This window comes from Amphiura filiformis, chromosome 9 (assembly GCF_039555335.1).
Source record: "Amphiura filiformis chromosome 9, Afil_fr2py, whole genome shotgun sequence".
Classification (NCBI taxonomy): Eukaryota; Metazoa; Echinodermata; class Ophiuroidea; order Amphilepidida; family Amphiuridae; genus Amphiura; species Amphiura filiformis.
The window spans coordinates 26868261-26895254 of record NC_092636.1 but is presented as its reverse complement, the minus strand read 5'-3'; the positions used below and the strand labels follow the sequence as shown (position 1 = coordinate 26895254).

The following is a 26994-nucleotide window of genomic DNA, read 5'->3' as shown; positions in this document are numbered from 1 at the left end:
TTTTTTTTAAATCAGGGAAAGTAAAGACTAAAGTTTAATATACATGAGACTGATGAGAGTATTGAGACAATTAAAAAAAAAAAAAAAAATAAAAGACTTTCCCTTTATAATAATCATGATAACATGGATAATTAAAGTTGAAAGTGAAAAAGACAATTTTCTCCCATTGCTTAACTGAGACCTCTTTTATTTGAGCAAAAGAGACTACTTTTCCATATGTTTCAGGCTGATTGCCCCCCCACATTTCAATCCGGATTGGTGCTATAAATGGTCTCAGCATTCACAGTGTCAGAGCAAAGCAAACCATGCATGCATGATTTAAGCTTCATCGTACAGGAATACCGGCTTTTAGTTTTATGCTCAATTCATGGAAGCTTAATTTATAATTGAAGTCCAGTCTATGACATTAAAATAAAAGTACATCTAAACAATAAAATGCTACAATTTATCAATTCAGTCATGCAGTACTCGATCACGCTAAAACATGAAAATCAGATTTAGAAAAAAAAAATTAAAAAGCTTCACCGTCTGATTTTTCATTTTATCGTTTCAGTCCTGTAGCCAATATAAGGGCGCACACCACCAAATAAACAGCCCAATGCTTTTTGCACGTAAAAGAGATTTTTTGGGAGTGTTTGAACAGAAAACCTTAGGGAAACCTTGCTCGTTTATTTCTTTTAAAAACAGTCACAAACGTTTTTAGGCCTCTAAAAAATGAATATTGCAAATTTTATGAACAATTCAAAAACACTAACTTTTCACCTGAGACGAAATGGGTGCGATGCACAGAGGTCGGTAAACATCTTTGGTGCGATGGGGGAAAGTCCATTGAGGGGGGGGGCAAGCCTGCATGGGGCGGGGCCCAAACTAGGGGGTGGGGCCCAAATAGACAATTTTGTCAAGCTTATTGATAATAATCGTATGGTATTGCATATCGTATGGATTCCAATATCTCTCATTCCTTCCTCTCCTTCTCTCCACCTCTCTCTTCTCTCTTTTTCCCTCTCTCTCCCTCCTTTTTCCTCGCACTAGGGGGCGGGGCCCAAATAGGCAATTTTGCCAGGGTGCGATCGCCCCCCTGCCCCCCAGCAGCTACACCACTGAGCACGGAAGACCAACTAAATTAGTCCTTAAAACTGCCAAGAAAAGTCACACCTGTTTTGAAATTCAGCGGCAGGGGGGGGCATTGAGGGGGCAAAGTGAATTTCAGGGGGGGAATCAACAAATTTTGTGCAAAAATGCCATAAAAAGTGGAAATTTTCATAATTTTTGGTTTTTACTGGGGGCCAACAGGGGGGCAAGAGTTCTGACTGGGGAAGTTGCCCCCCAGTGGCGCCGCCACTGAGCGGAACAATTTTGAAAGTGGGGCCAGTGGATGTAATATAAATAATTTCGTAAAATGAAGGCCCAATTGAAGCCATTTTGGTGGCCAATTAAAACCATTCGTGTCGTGGACATGTTTTCACTATTATCTATTGTACCGTATAAATTATGATTTAGAAGGGAAGGGGGAGGGGAAGGTGGGATGTTCCCCTTGCAGAAATGATAATACATAGGACATGATCATGATGATGGGCTTGGGAGGGTTCACTGCCCGCAGCATCAGTTCCACTCAATGACCTGGCTAGCATTTTTTCAGAGGGTGGGAAAGGGGAAGGGAGGCAACTTTTAAGGGCTGGTAGTGGCCAAGTTCTATCATTAGTTTGATGCTAGCTCTGCAAGAAGCAGAGCATTGAAAAATAATTATAGACTCATCTATTTGTTCCTCTGCACGGAAATCTTTAGTAAAAGGCGAAAGATTTATGCGTGTATTGCAGAGAAACCAGAGTAACAGAAACACAGTTACTTTGTGGAACAGTCTAAATAAAGAATATGCATTCCATGGTGTTAAAAAGTCGTATTTGGCAATAGCAAGATTCATAATTCTATCCCGGGAATTCTACACAGGATATAAAATTCCACGAAGTTAATGATTTACATGATATTCACGTCGCATAGCACATGTAAATAATTTAATACTCATCACAAAGACATAAAATCTCCTCCTGGAAATCACACGCCCGAAAACCGAGCTTGCCGAGCGGATGAGTTCATTGAGAGGGCGCAACACTAAATCACTCCATATTTTATGTAACAACGAAATTCGGCTAATATAGTCCATAGTGAATATGAGATTGTAGCGACCATATCTACCGACATGTTCACTTTAAATCACTCAATATTGGCTCATATGAATTCGACAAGTGTCTTTAATGATAACATGCAGAAAAAAAACTGGACAATTGATCTCAAAAGCAATTCTCTGTGGCGGATTAAGAGAAAACCCCATTTTGAAATGTGAGTGGTGAGTTTAGTATATTTTTAGCTAATTTTTTTTGCACCGCAAAATAGCGAAAAAAGTCAATGGTCATCGATATATGTCGACAAAAGTTTTGGAATCTAGAGAAACAGAGCTTTAATTTGATACCAAATTTATTTTGCCAAGTATTGCAGGGACGCCAGGAATGGCGATTGAAGTAGGCCGAATTCACACGTTATCCTATGGGACGCCGGACGCTGAATTAGTGCTGCGCCCCCTTGTAACGGCCGTCGTTATGAACGCGTTCCTTTTACATTCTTCGCGCAAAATAAGAGATGCGCTTCACAAAATGTGTTCTATTTCAATCATGATGATAAACAAAGATTACAAAAAGTCATTCTCATGCAAAATTATTGGAAAAAAACACTTTATTGGCCGAGTAGGCGCCTACAAAGTCTAGATATGCGTCCAAAAATCCTCCAAAAGGCTCAAAAATGGATTTTAAAGTTAATAGACATTGTTAATCTGCATGAAGCCGTTTTGCTGAATATTCAGTAGGCCTACGCAAAAAGATCGTAATTGTTACCACTGGAACGGGGGGGTGATTTATACTTCAAACTCAGTAATAAATGATTTGCAAAAGAAAATGGCAACACTGATAATCTAGAAAAGAAATTAAACTTGGTTCAAAGACGTGCTCAAATTGTCGTCTGTCACTAGTTTTGTGGGTTTTGTACAAACTTTCGCATATTGGAGGAAAAGTCAAAATATTCGATTTTCGGCATTTCGGCACTGATCTTTAAAACATCATTTCTTTTGAACGGAATGTCGCAGAGACATGAAATCTTCGGTGTTGAGCTTCAAATTTTCTCTAGTTTACATAATGAGTAATAAATGTGGATTTTAAAACCTTTTAACACCTTATAAGAGGGCGCAACACTAAATCACTCCATATTTTATGTAACAACGAAATTCGGCTAATATAGTCCATAGTGAATATGAGATTGTAGCGACCATATCTACCGACATGTTCACTTTAAATCACTCAATATTGGCTCATATGAATTCGACAAGTGTCTTTAATGATAACATGCAGAAAAAACTGGACAATTGATCTCAAAAGCAATTCTCTGTGGCGGATTAAGAGAAAACCCCATTTTGAAATGTGAGTGGTGAGTTTAGTATATTTTTAGCTAATTTTTTTTGCACCGCAAAATAGCGAAAAAAGTCAATGGTCATCGATATATGTCGACAAAAGTTTTGGAATCTAGAGAAACAGAGCTTTCAGTGATACCAAATTTATTTTGCCAAGTATTGCAGGGACGCCAGGTATGGCGATTGAAGTAGGCCGAATTCACACGTTATCCTATGGGACGCTGAATTAGTGCTGCGCCCCCTTGACCGTGATTTGTCAATTCATCGATAGTCGATAATCGATACACCAGGAATTACGATGTCGGAACTTTGGTCCACCGAACAATGCGTTGATTATATCTGTTTAAATTGTGTTTAATAGTCGACACCATGTTGTTACTCTAAAAGTGAAGCAGGTAATAATGTTATTTAGTTTGAACGAAAAGATGAGTTGATAAACATTGTACATACTGCAAAATATTCCGTCTGAAAAGCTCAACTGAAATGTGCGACGATCATGATCATGTCTGCAGAATTCGGAACCAAAGCACATTCATGTAATAATTTTAAGCTTATTACTTTTTGTGATCATTTCAGCTAGGTTAAATTGTATTAAATTACACAATACAGTACGTAGAATTAGAAGTAGTATCTTGAATATAATCATATCAATAAAATAGGGACCTTAAAAAAAGCCTCAATTTTAAAAAAGCAAGCTCAAAAATTAATTGTCAAATTGATGAATCATGCATGAATGATTCAGCATTTCCAATTTGAATTTGATCATGAAATTTTGTATGTCTACAACATGAAATAAAAAAAATTACAATAACTGGCAAAACTAGCATGAGTGACAAGCTAGGATTTAAATGTTTTTGTTTTGATTGAGAAATCTATCTAAATATTAGGATTTTAGGTACATGACAGGCAAACCTTAAGTTATTAACACATTTGCTAGTCAGCCAAATTCGCCTAGACCGGGGCACAAACACAATACATGACATGTATAATTTACATAGAAATTGAAAAGAACAGATTGGACAGGTATATCAGGCTGGACACATCACACTACCGTGTGATGTGTCCAGTTCATCGCCGAACTTACATATAAGATGGAGAGTTTAGCATAACGGCCTGCCTATTTACGCTTCCTGAAAACACTCTTGCACATAACATACAAAACCACAAATTCACTAACTTCAACTTGCACTACCGACACCATGAAAAATATTTTAATTATTACCGATCCTTCAGAATACTTGCAAATATTGGCAGTTTCATAAAATCCTGCTGCTGAAAATCGTAAATTCCACAATCTTCTGTCAGATCCAGGTCAGTAATCACAGATGGGCGAATCTACCAGCGTGACAAGACCAGAGATAATAAAGGATGAGAGGCCACGCCGTACAAATAGCTAGCCTGATTGGCAAGCGTAAATCATTGGCCAGATCTTCTCTGATGGTCGTGTATGATGAGTAGAGACCATAGAGCCCTATATAGGGCTCTGTGGAAGAAACGGTTTCTAATTTTGAAGCCATGGATAATATATTCATTTATACGAGAACCATATTTTGGTACCAATCACAGAACAGAATTTCACCTACTCACAGCTGTCAATCATTCTTGTGAAACGTAAGCTCCGCCTAGTATCAAGGTCTTTTTCTGCGCATTGGTTGTGCGCATTAACTAGCCTCCAGCACAAATCCTGTGCACACGATCAGGTTGGATGGGCGGTTTACGCCTGGTTTACACAATAGGAACTGAACTGCGATGCATCCTAAACTGGATCGCTTTCCGTGTATTCGCATTGCATGGTGGGTAATCGCCTGCCAGTTTGCGTAGCTCCACGTTCACAACAGTTTAAAATCAACACAGGTAAATCCATATAAAATTAACATGGACACAAAATTGACATAGCTTATGTAATTCAAATAATAAAATAATAAAATGTAATATTATCATGATAGATGCACGCTTTTATTAAAACTTGAAAAGATTATTAAGTCCAATAATTTGTTTGTGTTAGCTTGCACGAGTCACAAATTGGCGACCCATCACACATTTTCTGCATGTGCCGACATTAGTAACTCATAGTGACTGTCCTCAAACTAGCGCCAGTGTGTCTCAGTCCTGATAACGACCCCAGGGAATTTTATGCAGAAAGTTTTCTTGCGAACAGCTGCAGGTGACAATTAAACAATGAACACGGCTTGTTTATGTACATGCGTGGGAAGGCTTGTACGTCAGCTGACGTGTTTTGGACATAAAAAAAAAAAAAAAAGTGTCGTTTTTCTTCATGAAAAATACCAGCGATGACCAGTTTTTTTTTGGGCTATTTGATTTACAGGTATGTCGGTTCGTCATAGGGTAGAAATGATAGCTGTACAGTGTACAATTTGTATAACATACACTTTAACATAGGCCTAAACATTAAATGGGCACAACTCGACCTTCCGTATTATGCACAAGTATGTGGAAGTGGCAGGCATATTGGACAGGCTGGTCAAGGAAACCTACATAAATATGTTTTCTATATAAAACTTGACCCACATATATGATTTTTTATGGTGATAAGATAATCGCACATGGATTTTAGAGGGATTTTCATAGCAGTTCCATTAAAAAAAGCTGCTATCATCATGAGACTAAGATCTAGAAACACCACGGAAATGCTGTTTTGGGGAATTTTGCTAGCAGAATCTTTTTGATGAAAGTCAATCTTTGAAAAGATGTAACTTTGCTACGGAAACTATGACAAAAAGGTTTTCAGTTTTGGCTTTCTTTACTCAAGGGCTTTAATTTGATATATATAAAATGATGCAGTTTGATGGCAAATTTGAATTCACCTAGCATACCTAATATTACCTATATTCTAGATAGATCTTGACCAGCTTGTAATCGGCGGGAATTGGTAATGTTAGGCTTTTACCATTACGCCGAAAAGTAGACCCATGTTTAGAGTGATATAGCACAGACCCTAGAAAAGGTCTGTGATATAGGTGACCTATCTGGTCTATATTGTGTGTGTTTAATACTTAATCAGTTCCAACAGGTGCTGTGTATACACCGGAAGTGTGACATGGCCTCGCTGGACATAACATCTCCGTCACTGCGATTTCCACTGTCCTTCTCCGTACGAAGGTCTGAGATGTCTACATGTACCTATAATCAAAACAACAAATTCTCGATAATGAGAGGATGTACATTCTGCGTCAGCGTACTTTTCATAGAATAACATAATCGCGCAACCTGCATGACCGAACCTTGACCTTGCCTAGCAACGACCGTGTGATTAGTCAATTCTCAGAAGCTGTGTTTGCGCCGTAAGCGCCGGTATTTGCGTAGTACGCTCGACGCAAATAACTCTGCGTACCCAAGTTGGCTCTTGTGATCGAGAATTAATTATTTTGGCTATAAGTTGTAGTAACTACAAATTTTGAACGTTTGAGGACTTGTTCTCAAGTTGTAGGTACTGCCATAGGGTGCCTCCAGGGTTTTATTATGGCATGTTTGCATTAGGCCCTTCGCACTTGATTATTAGTTTCCTGTTTACCGCCCGCGTCCAAAATTGAAAATCTCAAAATAATTAATTATTTTATTTTTATTTCTAATTTTCTCCTTTAAAATAACTTTCAACTACTTCTACTTGCCATTTTCTGACTATAATAATATCAACAATAATGATGAATGAACAAAGAGTACAACTCCACCTTCACTTATTTATAAAATCAAATATTGTTGTGAAATAATTAAATGCCCGCTCTAGTCAAAACGAGTCAATAGTTGCTTGTAATAATTCAAACTAAATAAAGAAAATAAAAGATAATTAATAATTAAAAGTCACCTCGTCCCTCTTTCAAAATCTTCAACAGGAAACTAATAATCAAGTGCGGTGGGCCTTAGTAGATATATCTAGTAAAATACTCACTTTAGAAACCTGTGTCACTGATGTATGTCATCTGTGATTGCTCAACTTATTCTACGCATCAGCTTTTGTCCAAAGAAATATTTAAAAAGATGATTTTTGAGTGATTTTTATGAGCAGCGAAAAGTCCACTCCACGGCTATGTACATGTGAATATGGTGATGAATGCACGCTAAATCGCGGCTGCACATACACACAGCTCCTTGGAACTCACGGTCGGAGCCGTGAGCTCCAATTATTGGAACTAACATGTAGGCTACCTTTTAAAACCTTTCCAGGGTACACATAAAATACCACTTTTTCTACCACTTCCTACCATTCCTCATGTGCAGATGAGACTTAAACAAAACATATTAGGTGCATGTTCGCCATGTTTTGAATTCTTCCTATAAATAGATGCCGTCAGTGTGACGTCATCACCGCGACATGAGTTCAGGGTGCCCCGTTTCTACGTACGTACGTCATTCATGGCCCTAGGGTGAGGAAGGAACAACTAGGGCCATGATGTCCGGGGACTGATGTCACCTAGGTTGTGGCAAATTTAAAAAAAACTGGAGTGGGCAAATTAAATGTGTCATTTTATTAATATCGAGATGATATTTTCATTATTGACACTACCCTATTTTTAAGCATTGAAGTAATGTCTAAATTTCGCTGAAGTCTGGACCTGCAATTAGTCCCTGACAGCAAATTTCGCTGGTCTATAATTTGGTTCATCTCAAGTTTGGTAGTGACGTATATGTGCGTATTTCCCGTGCCGCAGTATCAAATCGTGTGCGTTAAAGTTAAAAGTGTGCACGCACGCGTACATGAGCGTTTTGTTGGCACGCTTGCAGCGCAACCGCGAAGAAGCATTGACGTCACAGTCACTACCAAACTTGAGGTGAACCAAATTATATGTGCTGATTTATTTGATTTTACCATGCAATCCCAGCTGATTGTTTTGACTCTACTCCACCCCTGGAATCTTTCAATCACCATCTTGGATTTGGTGACTGACTGAATCAGACTGATAGAGGGTAGTATTTTTTTTTCATTGTTTTGAGCAGCAGAAGGCAGATACGTAAATTGAGGCAATCCTAAATTTAGGATTTTCGCAAATTTCTCTTACGAGAATCCAAATTACGGATTTACCCGAACTGCCACAGATTTCTAGACATGGTCTTGTGGAATGTTTAAAAGTTTATATTCCATGTAATGTTTGATTTCAAAGTTATTCGGTTTTTTTTCCTACACCATGCAGTGAGCCTCAAATATCATGGACAAGATTCTTCTTGGTGTCGCAGCCTCCACCCATCCCATCGGTGTGAAAAAGGCCTTGGTCAGCAAACTGATCACATCTGCCAGCAAACCTATACCAGAGGAGCAGTTGATGGCCATCTTTGACCTCTCCTCCAGATGGATCATTGAAGGTGAAGATGAGTTCCAGCAAGACATGGGTGACCAAGTCTTCACGGCGTGGTCCAAGTGCAACCAAACCGTCATGGAGCAGTTCTTCACGCATCAGTTTCTCATCGGCGTAATAGGAGGGGATGTGGATCATCCGCAAGCAGTTGTTGGTTTTATTCATAAATGTATCAAGATGTTGCACAATAGAGAGTCCGCATGCAAGATCGTACAGACATTGACGATCACGTTAGCTAGGGAGAGTAAAGACACATCAAGTCTAGCGGAGTTATCAAGACTGTTGGTTGCATTTCCCGATTGTCTTCCAAAAGGAGACTTTATTAAGACATTATGCATAACAGTTATTCAATCCATGAGCAAAACGAAAGTGCCAAACACGGAGGAAGAGGTGAAGAGGTCCCTGGAGGACGTAGCTCAAATCGGGGTGCTTTTGCAACAAATTTGGCGCGACAATTTAACATCGATCATCCCGTCTCTTACGGCTATCTTTGGATTGATCTCCAACGTGGTTGACGGTGACGAAGATGCAAACCCATCAGTCGCATTAGGCGCGCTGGTACAGCATGTACCGGTAGAAATGATCACCGTTGTGACAGAGCGAGTGGCTAAGGATAGAGGGATACCGGATGCGCACATGACGGCCGCGCTGACCAGGATGATCGACTGGCTGTCATGGCCGGGAGTTTGTAATATCGACAGGTGGATTGTTGGTTTCTTGCAGAATTTAGCCAAAGCTCAGAAGTTTACCATCCTTATCAATGTCACCTTGGCAACTGTGGAAAAGGTGAGTCTATCTTTATTTGCATATTTTTGTAAATTAATTGATGTACTTTTACAAGTGGGGTGTGCTGACAGTGTTTAGTATGTTTCTCTGTTCAACATACACTGATCCAACTTCGCCATTGCTGTGGTGTCCCCGATGTAAAACTGCTGTGTCCCGAGGTCGGGGGTTCCATCCATTATTTATTTGTGCTATACAGAATTGTAGGCCTACCCGGGAATTGAACACAAAAGTGATTTTCAATACACAATCATGACTCATGAGTATTGAATTACGAATTAAATCACCCGCTCTGGTACATTTGTGTTTCCGTCAATAGAGAGTCAAATAATGCGTCTCGGATTCGAGTACATACGCTGGAATCGACTGAACTGGGTGGAACATGACAAAAATAATTGAGAGTACAGTCTGATTCAGGCAATTAATTAAGCTGAAATCTTTTCAAATTACATGTGTATTATGCATTGATGACAGCTGCAAATTTTGTTCTTGCTGAGCTTTGATTTAGAGGATAAAAGTAGTGTGTTGAGACCCAGCCATGTTTTATGTGACCCAATCTGATCCACTCAGGACAAAGTCAGAAATTTTTAACATTGAGTTACTACCATTACTAACTTGCTCAGTATGTAAATACAGTTACTGATGTTGAATCCCCAGGTCTCCTGAATACTTGGTGGCAAAGTTATCAACCTTTTATATTTCCATTTTCTTATGTTTTTAGATTGTTTTTTCGTCTCTCTTTTTGCCTATATCTCAGTTTCATATTGCTGACTAATAGCCTGATTGGACCAGATCTAGTCACATAATTATACTGTGTTACATTGGACGATAGCTATACGGCTGGGTCTCAAAGCAATAATTTGTTGTCATTCTTTTTAAAACAGATCAACCTTAAAATTATGTTTGTGACCATTTTTTATCAAGTTCATTTTGTATATGAAATTGGCGAATCCACCAAGTCCTCATTCACTCGCACAAATGTAAAATCCTGCGGTGTTGTGATTGATCACTGCTGCAAGTGATCACTGCTGTGCTGGGCATGTATTCTTGTGCGTAGTTCTCTCTCATTCAGGCATGAGAATTTTCCTGCTTTTGCAGGATTTCCTGCTTTTTGTGGTCCAAATTTCTGCACTTTCTTTTAATTTCAGCCCGCTTTTGGCCTTTTTAGCCTCATTTCACACGCTTTTTCAGGTTTTTTCATGGATGATCATTCTCATCCCTGCATCATACGTAGTACGCGTATTGTATATAGTTTAGTTGGAAGAAGGGCCTAGCGTGCAACCTCAGAAATATACTTCTAATCAATGTTTCTAGATCAGAAAACATGCGAAGAAAAAGATAAGCTACATGTATGTTTAAAAAATTCAAACAGTGTCCCTATAAAGGGGTCAACAGGGGTTACATTTCATACAACAGGGCAAAGAACATCTCAGATTTTGTCAATAACCATGCCAAAATATTCCTCTGGTTAATTATAAAGATTCAGAAAAAGCATGGTTTGACCTATCTGTGACATGCCATTCTTGAGTTATAAGCAGCAACATCAAAATTGGGGGGGGGGGGGGGGTGGTTAGTTTTTTGGCCACACAGGGGGGGGAAACTAATAAGTCATAGTTTGCACTGTCTAGATCTATCAGCCAATCAGATTTCCAAGATTATTATCTAGTTGCTTATGAATTGATTATGATACCTGTAGGAATTATTTAATTAAGGAGAAAAGTTGTTCAGTAATTGTAAACTCAAATAAAAGTTTGTTTTGTTTTTACTGACTTACATGAGATACTGTACAGCAGCTACAGCTGTGTAGGTCAGTTATATTTTTGGATACAAGATGATTGAATTTTCGTGACAGGTTTGGTTTGCCAAGGTTATCTGATGTTAATAATAGGATTTAGTTTGACCAGTCCCTGGTTTGACCCATCTTAATCTGGATTTCAGATTTTGTAGCAATATAAAATTACCACATTTTCCCCCAATTAACCCATCCTCTAAGCAGTGGCGATGTCAAGAATTTTTTTTTCACTGAAATTCAGGGAGGGCAAAATCAACAAATTTTGCACAAAATTGCTACAAAAAGTGGAAATTCTCGTAATATTGGGTTTTTACTGAGGGGAATACTTGGGGTACGTTAAGAGTATTGACTGGAAGGGGCAATTTGCCCCCTCCCCATTCCCCCTTGTGGTAGAACCCTCTGTGGACTTCACTTTATACCAGGCCTTCTCAAACTAGTTCAGTTGAAGTACCAAGTGGAAAATTTTAGTGATCATGAAGTGCCAACATATCATGGGAGCCAGTAAGTTAGGGCTAAGAATACGCAATGGCGTTATTTGCGCCACAATTTGCGTATTTTGGCTCCGATTGCGTTTTTTTGACATTTTTGAACAAATTTGCAATTTGCGATTTTTTAAAATTTATGATTTTTAATTTTTTTTTTTATGGATTTGGAGAATCCCTGGACCTAACATCAAGTGCTACCATCATTAAAAAAAAATTTCAAAAAAAAAAAAATTAAAATTAAAAAATGAAAAAATTAAAAATTGTGTTTTTTTTTTAAATATATCGCGGATTTGGAGAGTCCCTTGACCTAGAGTGAAGTACTGCAATCATTTGTGGTTGATTTTAACAAATTTGGAAAAAAGTTACCAACAAATTACAAGTTTGTATCCAAATGGGACCAATTTGTAACTTGTGTTCACTTCAAAATCTGTTTAAGATAGACTTGTGTACAAAACCAATGCATTTTTATATCTTCAATAGATTATGCAGTGAACACAAGTTACAAATCGGTCCTATTTGGATACAAACTTGTAATTTTTTGGTAACTTTTTTCCAAATTTTAAAAATCAACCACAAATGATTGTAATACTTCACTCTATAGCCAAAATAACAAATTCTCGATCATGAGAGGATGTACCTTTTGCGTCAGCGTACTTTTCATAGAATAACAAGATCGCGCGACCTGCAAGACCGAACCTTGACCTTGCCTAGCAACGACCGTGTGATTGGTCAATTCTCAAAAGCTGTGTTTTGCGCCATAAGCGCCGGGTCTTTATAGCGTAGTACGCCGGCGCTGTGAATTAACCTTGCGCACCCAAGTTGGCTCTCATGATCAAGAATTTATTATTTTGGTTATAGGTCAAGGGACTATCCAAATCTGCAAAATATTTATTTATTTTTTTATTTTTTTCAAAAAAATCGCAAAAAAAAATCACAGATTTTTGTGTTTTTTGTTTTTTTTAAACAGGGTGCGTTTTTTGGCCTCAAAAATCGTGTATTCTTAGCAGCCCTACAGAAAGTGGAGCTTTATCGGGGGTCCAGGGTGCAGCGCCCCCGGAAGCTCCTGGATTTTCAGGATTTTTAAAAGCCCAGATTGGGAATTTTCACCCCTTTTTTGTTCAAGATTTATGTGAAAAAATTATTAAAATTACCATGCGCCACTTTGACTGACTCCAGGCGCCACAAGTGGTGCGCGCCACCAGTTGAAAGGGCCTGCTTTATACCGTACATTCTAATTATAAGCTTTATTTTTAACATGTAATTGGGTAACTAATGTCAAACTTTAACAACAGGAAAACCAATTTAGGGTGTTTTTGCAATAAAGATATGGCATTTGTTTACAATTCTTATACGGTACTAGTAATTTCTGTTGTAAAGTGAAGTTGTCCCATACACAATCAGTAATAAGCACCCTTTAAAAATTACTTTGTTGATTGCCTGGGTGCTAAATTAGATTACAAATGTGAGGGAATGTACATCAGGGTGTGGTAACATCCAGGAAATTCTTACATGGTACCAATAACAATGGTGACTGAAAATTTATTTACCGGCACTTATTAAATTGTAGTCAAGGGGCAGTGTTCTTTTAAATTGCTATTCTAGTTAAAATTCATGCACTTTCTGTTGAAGATTTTACTGTCATTTCAATTTCAGTATACACTGAATGTTCATTCCAGCTGCAAATTTGTGCCTGTTTTATGAAAATTATTGAAATTTAATTCTAGTTGAAAATTGTGGAAATTGATCAACACCAGGTGAATTGTGCACAATCTTGTCTAAAATTAGACAATTTTGTATGGAATTCCAAAATCTTTCACTTTGTGAAAATGGTTTGCTCTTCCTTTCTCAAGGGGGTACCAAAAAACTTGAATAGCCTTTTGGGATAATAAAATGTCCAGTATACATGTACAATGTAGAAGCAGGGCTCGAAATAAGGAGGGCCCCGAAAATCAGTGAGGGGGGCATTTTTGCTCACTTTTTTGTGGGGTTCATAGGTTAAAACCAATGGCCCAAATTTGGGCCCACAAAAATATATGAGGGCCCTCAAACATTTAAGATCAAGGGCCCAAATGGCCCTCAGAAATTCTGGCTTATTTCGAGGCCTGTGTAGAAGCCAGAATAATGCTTTGAGTTTTGTTTACAGGTACTATATTTCTGTAGACAGCTGTCTGCTCTAATTAACACATTATTAAAACCAGATCTATATTAAACAGCTGATCCGTTATGATTGATTTTTTCCTTTTTAAAAATGATCAAAAATGTATTGAATTTGTATCCATTTTCAAATCAAATAAGAGTATTACATGAACACAAATTATAACACAAACATTTTTTTTATTTTTCAAAGTCAACCATAAATGATCTTAGCATTTAGCTTTTTTTTTTAATAGTCCCATCCCCAAATTTTGAAAAATTTATTTTCAAATTTTTGTCTGCAGGTCTTTAGCATCACACATGTATGCCAAGGATATATGCATTTTGTACATTATATCATTCTTGGGAAGTATCCGCTGGTATAAACTATATTCCCGTGCTTCCTGATGGCTTATTAGAAAAACGTGCTAAGACTGTCAGGATAATGACTTCCCTTAGTTGTCAAAGTTTAATAGTTTAGTATGAACTTCCCCAATTTAGAGTCTGTTGTTACTAGGATCCACAACATGCTCATCTATGTGGGCTCAGTTCTATAACCCCAATATATATGCACATTCATTGAATGACCTTTGAAAATTTGAGTACAGAAACTCATACTCTGCAACATGAGGTCACATTTTGCACTCTGATTGTTTAATTGGGAGCGATTGCTGAATATAGGTGCAACTCTACTAGTCTTATTACAAGACTGCCCTACCCTAATCCTAAACTCTAACCCTAAACTCCATACATGAGGACTGGACTCAAGTCTAGCAAGTTGCACCCTTTAATTGATGTTATTGAACTATGCAATTGGGATGAGGCTATTGTGGTCCATGTAGTGTGTTGCTGTGCTGAAGATTGGCATCAATCTTAAGTGTCCTATCGCGCAGATAAGGGTGTGCATTTGAATGTATACAATTTGTGTACAATTGTAATTTTTACATGACAGGTGTGAGGGTGAAAGCTGATTAATTTTGTAGCAAAAGGTAGGTAAGAGATGTAGGTAGTATACATGTAGATTGCAACATTTATAGGCTATGAATGCATCTTTCAGGAAAAATGTAGTATTTGAACCAGGCTTTTGTGAAAAAGGCTCTCTACTCTCAGCTCAAATGCAGGATAGTACCTAGCCCGAGGTGTTCACACCTCCGTCACTACGATTTCCACTGGCCTTCTCCTATGGCGAGGTAGGAACCACTAGGGCCATGATGTGTCGGGCTAGATAGTACCAATCCAATAGTGGTTAAACATTATTTGTCGTTTATTGTGCTTTTGCAGGTATTTGTCTTGGCTATGTTTTCCCGTTGCTAGAGAAAAGCGCTCTGCCTGTATTGACTCACATGCTACTCAGTTTTCAACACTCACCAGAGGCATTTCATAAGGTAAGATACTAAAATATATCATAGGCTAAAGATACTCAAATATATTATAGGCTATTAAACCTAATGGCCCATGCCTATTTTAGTGAGGGAAAGGAAGGAAGGAAAGAAAGAAAGAAAGAAAGAAAGAAGAGGAATGAGAGAAAACTTCCCTTGGGTGATGTTTTGAACCAAGGACCCCTCTCAGGTGTCAGACATGCACTCAGCCACACCTTGCAAGGGGGGGGCTAATTTGGCCAGCCAAGCTCATTCTTTGCCCATGACTGCTCTTGTAATTTGTAAAACTGAGGTTTTTTTATGTTTGGTATGGTTAGGGTTTTAAAATTAATAACATATGGTACACCAACTAGCAAAGTCCTGTGCTCTGCCAAAGTCAAAGTGTGGTGCATACTCATGAGGGCTGATCATTGGGGTTGTGCGCTTTGTAACAGTGCACAAAAGATGTCAAGACTGTGCTTTCAAAAATAATCCAGTAACTGGTGCTGAGTCATAACTTTATCTTGTTTATATTCTTTGGCTCACATCAAGTTTTGTAGTGACGTCAGTGCTTTTTTCGCGGTTGCGCTGCAAGCATGCCGACAAGCCAGCCTTGTAGTATGTGGGCTTGTATGCTCTACGCAATTAACTTTACATGCACAATCCGATACTGGAACCAGTGAAATATCGAACCCATGCCATGCTTCTTGTGTGGCAGCTTTATTTGTCTCAATATTTGAGTGCAATCTAGGTCATGCAACCATCCAACATACCTTATATCTCTATTATGTAAGTTTTACTTTACTTCTCTTTTTTGAATGAATCACAGTGCGCATTTTGAATGGACATAAGTAGGAAAACAGGGGGAGGGAGGGAGCAATTGAATTATTTTTGATGTGGTGTGCCACCTGCCCTTCAAGCCTCTATCCGATTCCTGGGGGTAATTTTTACTCAAAACTGCAAAATTTTGCTCTTTTATGGGGATTTTGATATAAAATTGGATCGATTGAGCCCATATTTATTAGTCGAGCTATGAGTTTTAAAATATTGGACGAGACGTAGTCGAGTCCAATATTTCAAAACTCCTAGCGAGACCAATAAATATTGGGCGTAAAGCATCAATTTTATCATTATTATCGTTGGATCCAATATTTTCATACACTTGGATTCATCAAAACATGCATCCATGTTTTCAGAAGGATTTTCTGTAAAAAAAATGCTACCTCATTTTTGCTCTCTTGGGGTGATTTTTCAATACATGGACCAATCTGTGAGTATTTTCTGTGAAAAACCTACTCCCTTGTTTAGGGATTTAATGTGTAAAACAAGGTTCATTTGAGTATAACATTGATATATTCACTCGGTCGGACATCCGGAACATTGTCCCCTTCGTCCCCTTTGCACAAGCGTGCGCATAGCAACCAGGTCGAGAAAGGGAACTGCACATGTGCACACTAGTTTTACAAGGCTATTTCCCTTTGTGACGCGTCAGCCCGACCAAGAGAATCCTTGCATACTTCAACAGGAAAGAAACCACTCCGGGGAAACACCTTGTGGAAATTGGTAAAGAGAATAAAATCAAAGCAATCAATCAATATGTACAATTATTGTACACATGTACAAAAAGTAAAGTAAAAAACTTGTACTGTATTGCTTTTTTCCCCCTTTTATAGATTGCCGCCCATATTCCCGAACTATTGCAGCGTCTAAAAGAAGAGAACAGTCCGTCTAGTCAAGAGTGTGAGAAGGATATAGCAGAGCTGACCTACTGCCTCATGTATCAACATGCGGGATATCCAGAAATCTATGAACCTGTACTGGCGCCCTCAAGGTAAACATGTGAAACACTGGAATCTGAGCCAATCAGCCCAAAGGTTGCAATTTTGACAGTTGAATGAAATACCGTATTTCGTCTATTTTCCCAAGGGGGGGCTTATTCAAGGTCAATTTTAGAACGATAATTCCTGTTAAAATCATTAGGTAAACTAAAAGCTCACGCTAAAATGTCGAACTATGAACTAGAAACACTGACTTCTGGTTCACTTCCGGGTTTCCAATCCAGATTTTCGCCAAAAAGTGACGCTATTATCGACCATGTGGGCAACTTGGTAAGCTTACTACACAAGATAGCATGGAAATATCGGCATTTTTTAAACATCTTGGTTGAAAAAAGTGGTGGGGCGTTTATTTGAGGGGGGCGACTATTTGACTGAAATACTGGTAGGTTTTATTTGTATCACCTGTTGGCAGTGAAATTGTTCAAAATAATGCACATGCACTGAGATGTTGATGTGTCTAATGCACAAGCAATGGGAGTGCATTTTTGCTAGTTTATAACCATATTCTGGGATGTAGCTACAGTGGGCGGTGCGGCGGCAGAACCCAGCACTCAGATTTAGAGTCCACTATTGAAACAATTTAAGATTTCATAGCACCCAGTGTCAAAAATTGCAAAATCACATAGAATTGGCCAAATTTAGGCAATTTTCAATCAAATTGTCAGTTTCACAAATAATTCATTCAAATACCATCCGGCACTAAAAATTCTCTAGCTATTATAACCCTTACCATATTGTCACAAATAATATTGGAAATGCGGGCAAATATAAGTGCATCAACCCGGTAGAAAAATGAACATGTCCGAAAGCACTGCGCAAAGTGCGCATACTATGTGGAGTGTGCAGAAGCTTGTTAGCTTGATACCATATTTACTGCCAAAAAATTGACAAAGGTTGGTACCAATATAGTTGTGCATTTTTAAAAGTTGCAAATTAAAAGAAGCACACAGAGCTGCAGAGGTAAATGGCAGAGGGTAAACATGACATAGCCTTAGCCTTAAACAACCACTATACTTTGATCAGCTCGTAATCGGTAGGGCCTTACAACATCATGGATTAATATCAAAATGTTTTATTTTGAGAATGTTCTTGTGACATCTCGACAGAAGCATCACAAATTATTAATTCAAGCCCTATACCTTGTGTAGTTTCTTACACACCAAAATAAAGACCAGACAAAGAGGTCACCTAATAGCACTCTTATATGTGGGTTTTGTTTTTGGCATAGCCGTAAAAGCCTAACATTTCCCACCTATTACGAGCTGATCAAACTATAGGTAATTAATATCAGTTGCACCATACCTGCGTATGCAACAGTAAAACATTGTAAGGATTCATGAGTTTCAAATTACCAATTCAATAGACCATGCTTTGTACAGGCTCTTTGGATAGGGGACAGGAGCTCATCGCAGGCAAGCAAGCTTGGCCCAGGCCTTGTCTTTTGAAAATTGCTGGCGAGTGACAAATCACTCTCTTCAAAACCTGCCAGGTGAGCTGTAGGCGAGTGATTTTAATCACTTGTATTATTATTACACCAAATGTAGGCGAGTGATAAAAAGCTCTCCTCAGCTTCATTTTAGGCGGGTGGTCACTCTCACTCGCCTCAAAAGACAAGGCCTGTTGGCCATGCCATCATGACTGCATGATCGTTTTGATTACATGTAGCAACTTTTGAAAATGGACCAAATTTCAAATACTGGTATCAATCATTGTCAATTTAGGGCTTTTGGTAGCAAATGCGGTATCAAATTTGAGCTAACAAGATTCTGCACACGATGTTGTCCATCAAATTGTCATAATGTGAACAGGTTAGATTTATGACGGGTTACATAAGTGAGGACTCTCTTTTTGTGTTCATAATCTTTTGCATGTATATTTTTTCTCAGCGCCACCAAACCTTTAGATTTAGCAGATAGGCGAGGTCTGCTTGTTTTTTGTAGACAAGGGGCAATCTTCAGTGAACGGCTCTTTTCAGAGCCACCAAACCTTTAAATTTAGCAGATAGGCGAGGTCTGCTTGTTTTCTGTAGACAAGGGGCAGTCTTCAGTGAACGGCTCTTTTCAGAGCCACCAAAACCTTTTGTATTGGCAGATAGGCGAGATCTGCTTGTTCTCTGTTGACAAGGGGCAGTCTTCAGTGAACGGCTCTTTTCAGAGCCATCAGTAGACAAGGGGCGGTCTACATGTCTCATTCTTAGGTACTTTGTCCTGAAGACGCCAGAGCTACTCCTGACGAAAGCTTGACAGTTATAAACTTGTCCGACGGCGAACCCGCTAAAAACCCACTAATTGTTATATTTTTTCTCCTCTTAGCATATCCCCAGACCAGTTGATGATGTAATAGTAGAGCGGCTTAAGCAGAGTGCGTGGACCTCCCAAGGCGAGGCGGCTTCATCGAGTCTCTCATTCAGGTTTGCACCGCGGTCTGAGACAGGCAAGACAGGATTGGTCAACCTTGGTAACACCTGCTATATGAATAGTGTCTTACAAGCCCTTTATATGACATCTGGGTAAGTGTAAGGTCCACACCACTTATTCACTGTGTTAATTGGAATGTCTCCTTTACCAACACCTGCTATATGAATAGTGTCTTACAAGCCCTTTATATGACATCTGGGTAAGTGTAAGGTCCACACCACTTATTCACTGTGTAAATGGGAATGTCTCCTTTGCCAACACCTGCTATATGAATAGTGTCTTACAATCCCTTTATATGACATCTGGGATAGTGTAAGGTCCACACCACTTATTCACTGTGTAAATGGGAATGTCTCCTTTGCCAACACCTGCTATATGAATAGTGTCTTACAAGCCCTTTATATGACATCTGGGTAAGTGTAAGGTCCACACCACTTATTCACTGTGTAAATGGGAATGTCTCCTTTACCAACACCTGCTATATGAATAGTGTCTTACAGGCCCTTTATATGACATCTGGGTAAGTGTAAGGTCCACACCACTTATTCACTGTGTAAATGGGAATGTCTCCTTTGCCAACACCTGCTATATGAATAGTGTCTTACAAGCCCTTTATATGACATCTGGGTAAGTGTAAGGTCCACACTACTTATTCACTGTGTAAATTGGAATGTCTCCTTTGCCAACACCTGCTATATGAATAGTGTCTTACAAGCCCTCTATATGATATCTGGGTAAGGGAAGGGTCTACACCACTAATTCATTCCCCCATTCACTACTATATAAAATGGAATGTAAAATTGGTAAACTTTGCCAACACCTGCTATATAGTCTCAGGCTATATGAATAGTGTCTTACAAGTCCTCTATATAGTCTATATATCTACCTCGAGTCACCGGCACTAGCTTTGAAGTTCAGCGTGTGCTGCTTTGGCATAGCATGGTTTCTTGCGTGTACTTATGCGGCACATTGATCGCGCGCGTAAAAGTATGTATACGCACCATGTAACGCTAAGTTAACGTAGAACATGCGTTCAAAGCTAGTGCCTGTGACTCGAGGTAGATATATAAACTATATGACGTCTGGGTAAGTGTCGGGTTCACACCACCAATATATTCCCCTATATATTACTGTGTAAAATGGAATGTAAAATTGGTCAACTTTGCCAACACCTTGTTGCACAGTGCAAAAATCAAGTTGATCTATGCCAAAAACAATAACAGACAAATTAATTGTAAAAGTGTACATTAAAGATGTGTGACCTGATTGACAGCCTCATTCCCCTACTTTACCCCATCAAAATGCAGATGTTGGTATTACATGAAACCTCATATTTTTGTCATAATTCCAGTGACTCAAAACTTGGAATAAGAATGTTTGGGAGATAGGTTTCAATGTGAGATAGAAAACATCATGTGTTGCAATGAAACCATCTTTTTTTCTTCTTTTTTTTTGATTTGATTTGTTCGGATTTTGACAACCCTGGATAACCCAAGAAAGCCTCTATTGAAGCTTATTTCCATTGGAGTCCATTTGAACACCGGGACGGGTTGGGAACAGGCAGGGGTTAACACCTTACTCTTTTCGAAACTGGCTGCGAGAAACATGAACAGGTATGGCTCTCTGTACACGGGACCGACAGCTTAACTTCCCCTCCGAAGGACGGAGTACTTTCATGATGCATTTACCCAATTCTAAATGAACCATGGGGAGAGCGGAAGTCTGAATCTACAGATGTTGCCAAATAATTTCAGACATTTTTTCCCCAAGTCAATATCCCAGCAAATTTCCACCACCGGGAATTTAAACCGGGGCCTCGTGCATTAAAGGCAAGTACCCTATAACCATTAGGCCATGCTCTCCCCCCCCCCATCCACCTTTAAGGACTAATACAAGACCATTGTAGCACTGGAAAAGCTGCAGAATGTTGGGCATTTTAAAGGTTACACAAGTTACCTTAATTTTGCTTTCTTTGCAGGTTCCGTGAAGAAATCCTCAGTGCTACAGTATATAACAAGAAGGCAGTTCTTGGCACACTTCAAAAGACATTTGCTTTCCAGTCCCATACTCAGGTGTGTAGACAAGAATCAAATAATGATGATTATAGCAAGTAGAATTAAAGAGATTAGACCCAAAGAAAACCGACTCAGAAATTGCCATCTTGGTTTGTCACGGATGTAACCAAAATAGTGTACGGAGCACGGTGGCCTAGCGGAACGGGCACTGACTCATAATCGGAACGCCATCGTGTTGTGCCCTTGAGTAAGGCACTTTATCTCGATTAATCCTCTCCACCCAGGTGTTTAAATGGGTACCGGCATTCTTAAATGCTGGGAAGGTAACAGACTTGCTGTACGAGGAGGTGTAGCGATCCCCTATAGCAACATTACATGGAGGAGTCTGGCCCAATCGCCAATGAAAGAGAGATGGGCACTCCGATCACTGTTTATACAGGATTGGCTCCTTTCCCTTTTTTTTTACCTTTAGCCAGTGTTCGAAATCTGCCTCAAAAAGTTACAGGCCAGCCGGGCTTGACCTTAAAAAGTTACCGGCCAGCCGGGTCAGCAACTAGATGCCAGTCAGAAAAGTTACCGGCCAGGCCAAAAGTTACAGGCCAATGGCGGCTGACCGCCCTATTTGAACGCTGCCTCTAGCATTTATTGCGATTATGAGTTCAAGCGCCCGGCGGTGCCATCGTGTTGTGCACTTCTCTACCCAGGGATGAAATGGGGAGCTGTTATGAATATTGTCCATTGAGCCTCACCCAAAAAGCCCAAATTGTTTTTTGTCCTTGAAGTCGGAGTGGTGTCGCTCCCGAGTTGATTTGAGTACAACTCCTAGCGATCTGCCGCTTCGGGCAAAGCGGTGGAGTTATCGATATATCGGCTTGCCGCTGGTCACTGCTAGCATTTCTGGTGTGACTGCATAGTGAAGGAAAATTGTCATCAGAGTGACAAGCGGCAGAAAAGTATGAAACCAGCATTAATGCACACGCACACTTTAAAATGAGATTTACCGGGTACATGGGCGAAATAATCTAGTGATACATTATTTTACCCTCCATTTGACTCATACAGGGTGTCCAAAAAAAGAGGCCCCTCATTGTGCCCTCTTTTTCTCCTATTTCAGAAAAGTTGATCAAGTATATGTTGATACGATGAGGGGCCTCTTTGTTTTGGGACACCCTGTATTATGAGAAACTCTCAAACATGGCAAAGTCTGTTTTCTTTGGGTATGATCTTTTCTTTGAGTAGAATAAACTCTTGCAACAGTTACTACTAACCTCAAAGACATTGTTATGTTTTTAATAGATAACATATTGTTATTATTTTTGTTAGTGATGTTTTATTGTGAATGAAGATTTCAACAACTCTTCCTATACCTTTGTACAGGAGCCAACCGTTGTTAATCCGTGATGAACCAACAATTTTACTGTAGCGTATACGCGAACGCGAGCGAGACTACGCGTTACGCGAGAGCGCGTAAAATTCGTCATGCCTGTAACCTTTGTGCGTATACCAGCTTACAAGTTGAAATCAGTATTTATCAGGAAGCGGCTAAACATTGCCGTTTTATTCTCTAGTTTTATTGCTGATATCAAAAGAGAAATCATCGAAGTTTTTGTAAGGCTGAGTGGCAATGATTAACTGACATTCCTCGTAAAATAATCGTGAATTATACGATTTTTAGCTTCTTTTCGTTGTTGAAAGGGATTCAATCATGATTCACCGTTGTTCATCACCGATTAACAACTCGCGTCCGGCGCGTCTACATGGTAAACCACTCAGACGACGCGGACGCATCGTTGTTAATCGGTGATGAACAACGGTGAAACATGATTGAATCCCTAAATATGTTGGTATATCAAAAGTAGTTTTAAACTGGTCAACAACACTTGCCAAATATTTCAAAAAACCATTCACCGTCATCAGCATTGTAAAGCAGTTGATAAACTGACTATTAAATGATCCTCTATCATCAGTCAGTCTACCAACAGCATTTCACTGGAGAATGGTTTCTCTGAAATATTTGGTTATAAAATGCAAGCGCTGCTGACCAGTTTTAAAACACTTACAATCAAAGGTGCCTCAGGATGAATGCGATATCTGTCCACATATTGAAAGAAACCAGTGATAAGTCAGTATACAGGGGAATTACAGGCTGCATCAAAATGATTGGTACCCATGAATTTTGATGTTTATTGAAAAGCCTGCCTCTTCCAAATACAACACTGGATATTCTTGAAATATCCAGAATGTATATATACAGTTCATGGTAAACTCATCACAATTTGTAAATGATATATTTTTGATGTTAGCTTCTTGTATGCATACCTAGAATGATATTTTTTCCTAAATACTTTTACTCCACACAGAGAGCTGCCTATTCACCAAGAGATTTTCTAAAGGCTTCCAGACCTCCGTGGTTCAATCCAGGATCACAGCAAGACTGCTCGGAATTCCTGAAGTTTCTACTGGATCGACTCGATGACGAGGAGAAAGCCATCAGGAAATTTGAGCGGACAGTTGCAGACTACCAGGCTAAACAACAGCAAGAACACCTCAAGAGAAGCGAGGTTCCTCCTGAAGGCAAAGGTGAAAGGTCACCAACAGGGGTCGTTGCTTCCGCTAAGAAGATTCTGAAAGTGAGACCCAAGCAGTTGCCCTTGGAAAATACTAATAATGGTGATGTAACGGCGGAGACTGCTCTTGAAGAGCGAGAGGAAGAAGGTTATGTTGTGGTGTCTAAAAGCGATGATGAGAGTACAGACAAGGAGGAGGAAGAAAAGGTGGTGAAAGAATTGGGTGCAGCCGTCCAAGGTGGGGATGCGAGTAGTGAGAACTACAAGCAAACCATTGTTGAGAAATACTTTGGTGGAAAATCCACAACTCATATAAGGTGTCATAAGTGCAATTGTGTGTCAAACCGGACGGAGACATTCTTTGATTTGCCGCTAGCCTTCCCGGAATCAAATGGCAAAAGTATGCTGGGAGGCGAAAGTAACTTGGAAAGAGAACAGGTTGAAAGCGAGAAGCTTTCCACGAACAATGCAGGGGGAAGCGTGAGGTCACCGGATGTGCCGATGGTAACTGTACGGCAGCCTTCGCAAGAGGGTGCTGTGTATGGCCCCATGCCCCCACCTGGGCATTGCTCATCCCAGGGTGTTGTGTACGGCCCTTTGCCCCCGCCTGGCCATATTTCAGAGGGTGCTTTAAATGAACATATGCAGACGACTGTGCAAGAAATGCTCTCACATTACCTCACTCCAGAGGTGCTTACTGGAGATAACAAATACCATTGTGAGAACTGCCAAAGTTTGCAAGATGCTGAGAAGTCAATTGAAATTGTCAAGTCTCCCCACATATTGGTACTATCGCTGATGCGTTTCTCGTACGACGTGAAGACGCACAGGAGGTGTAAAATTTTGACGGACGTTAAATTTCCGCAGGTTTTAAACATGCAAATGAAATATGAAAAAGATGAGTCGATGGACATTGATGGCGAACAGCGATGCGAAACTGATAAACCTACGCAGTTGCAGTCGCATCTTCCACCGTGCACTAAAAGGGTCCGCGCGAATTCAACAACCGAAGGCTCGTCAAGCAGTCCACAAACTGAAAACAACGGGCATGAAAGACAGTACGTGCTTACAGCAGTTATAGTTCATAGTGGTCTATCATCTGAAAGCGGACATTATTATTGTTATGCAAGACCCTCCGATGTTATAACAGGTGCAAACAGATCTTCAAAACTTTCTAAGTCAGACGATACCTCGGACAAAGCTGGCGATGTTGGCTCACAAGAAGAAGAGGACGATCCTCTTCCAGATCGCTGGTATCTTTTCAACGATAGCCGGGTCAGTTTCTCGTCGTACGAATCATTTGGGAATGTAACAAAGAGATTCCCTAAGGACACTGCATATCTGTTGTTTTATCAGCAAATGCCAGGATATAATGATGAGGAAATTGAAAAGCAAGAACTGGAAAGAATCAGAGATAAACTACTAAGGAAGGATCTACAGGAAGCTGTGACGAAGGACAATGCTACCTATTTGCAGGTTAGTGTCGAATTCATTTCATTTTGTGCAAAAAAATAACATAAGTTGGTTTTCTGCTTGTTGGTGAGAGCAGTGCAATAGAATTCAAAGGGGACAATTTTCCATGTGGACTCTGTCGTGTTTGTCAGCCCTCGAATTAAGGATCTGAAGGGGCACAGCAACTTTTTTAGGGCAAGTTGATAATTGCCTTAGATCATGGCAACTGTTGAAAATTTGAGAAGGGCACCAAGGCAATTTCTCAAAAGTGAAGAAAACGCACACAAACATAGATAGATGATTTTATAATGAAGGGGCAGAGCTGGGGCACCGACGGCAACTACATTAGAGGGCACGGCAAGTGACTGCCTTGGGTAAAGGACATACTTTGAGGGCATTACGGCAGTGGGGATGGGCACCCACAGCAAAATGCCATGCGTGCCGTGGGTTCATTCGAGGGCTGGTGTTTGTGCTTCGCTCACGGAGGGAAAAATAGTGTACTAAAACAATGTTCAGACATGTGCCTAGTGAGTTTGTATTCTAAGTTCTGTTGGTGGATGGACTTGCCAAATTTTGAAATAGATTCGGTTTGGATTAGTTTTTTGGAAGAGGATAAAGCTTAAAAAATTAAAACAAGCAGCCAATGCGTGTACTCTTTAGCTCTGATTTAAGACCTCATTTGTTGAGAATTAAAGAAACGGTGATCTAAAACCTAAGGAAGAAACATAATCAAAAGTTGCACTTTTGTGTTCTAATCAATGAAAGCATGACACTATTTTTGACCTGCTAATCAATGGAAAGCATGACACTTGTTCTCTTGTGTACAAATCTTCCTTGGGTCTTTGACTGAGGTCTTAAATTTGAGCTAAAAAAGATGCAGCTATTGGCTGCTCAGTGCTGGTTCCAATTATGACGTATCTGTCTTTGTGTAGGTTATACAGGGGGTGAACATAACTGTGCACTGTATCTACCTATTTCCATGCTACATCATTGCTTAATTTTCACAGTTTATATGTCTTCTTTTTGTTTGTCAGGAGAGGGAAATAGAAGCTCGTACCATGGCTTTGAAAACATCCACTCCTCAAACCAATACAGGATTCGGCTTCAGGAATTTCAACGACAGAAATGACCCACCCGGAGGGTGTGGAGGAGGAGGGGGTGGGTTTGGATCTCCGCGACTTGTCTTCTAACTCCCATGTACCGACTCATTCGCCTTTGACATGATGATAACATGTAATAACTTTCTCCCTGTGGGAGGATAGTATATATAATAACTCTGGGTCAATTAAAGTTGATTTTGGATCATGCACAATATGTGACATGATGAAGGGGAAAAAAAAAGTCTAAATCAGCCAGTACGGGCCAGGGGGCTAGTACCTACCAGAAATCAT

General features: G+C 39.6%; 1 protein-coding gene and 1 non-coding gene across 2 annotated transcripts; one reads left to right on the top strand and one right to left on the bottom strand.

Annotated features, from left to right (window-relative positions):
• Nucleotides 1-1711: 1711 nt before the first annotated feature.
• Nucleotides 1712-1831, bottom strand: LOC140161484 (U5 spliceosomal RNA). Its single transcript, XR_011860169.1, has one exon. It is a non-coding gene; the product is annotated as a U5 spliceosomal RNA (small nuclear RNA).
• A 1901-nt stretch (nucleotides 1832-3732) lies between these two features.
• Nucleotides 3733-26949, top strand: LOC140160812 (ubiquitin carboxyl-terminal hydrolase 38-like). Its single transcript, XM_072184121.1, has 9 exons — nucleotides 3733-3849; nucleotides 8602-9553; nucleotides 15238-15341; nucleotides 16988-17134; nucleotides 18991-19002; nucleotides 19465-19661; nucleotides 21548-21641; nucleotides 23945-25627; nucleotides 26638-26949. Exons 2-9 carry the CDS (start codon nucleotides 8617-8619, stop codon nucleotides 26791-26793), a joined length of 3330 nt encoding a protein of 1109 aa, XP_072040222.1. The 5' UTR covers nucleotides 3733-3849; nucleotides 8602-8616; the 3' UTR covers nucleotides 26794-26949.
• Nucleotides 26950-26994: the final 45 nt, after the last annotated feature.

What these genes read in the sequence shown, in the direction of transcription:
- LOC140160812 (XM_072184121.1), top strand. Translation starts at nt 8,617, where the DNA reads ATGGACAAGATTCTTCTTGGTGTCGCAGCCTCCACCCATCCCATCGGT. An exon ending in GGCAACTGTGGAAAAGGTGA is followed by an intron (nt 9,554 to 15,237) that starts GTCTATCTTTAT and finishes GTGCTTTTGCAG; the next exon opens with GTATTTGTCTTGGCTATGTT. An exon ending in GCCCTTTATATGACATCTGG is followed by an intron (nt 19,662 to 21,547) that starts GTAAGTGTAAGG and finishes CTTTCTTTGCAG; the next exon opens with GTTCCGTGAAGAAATCCTCA.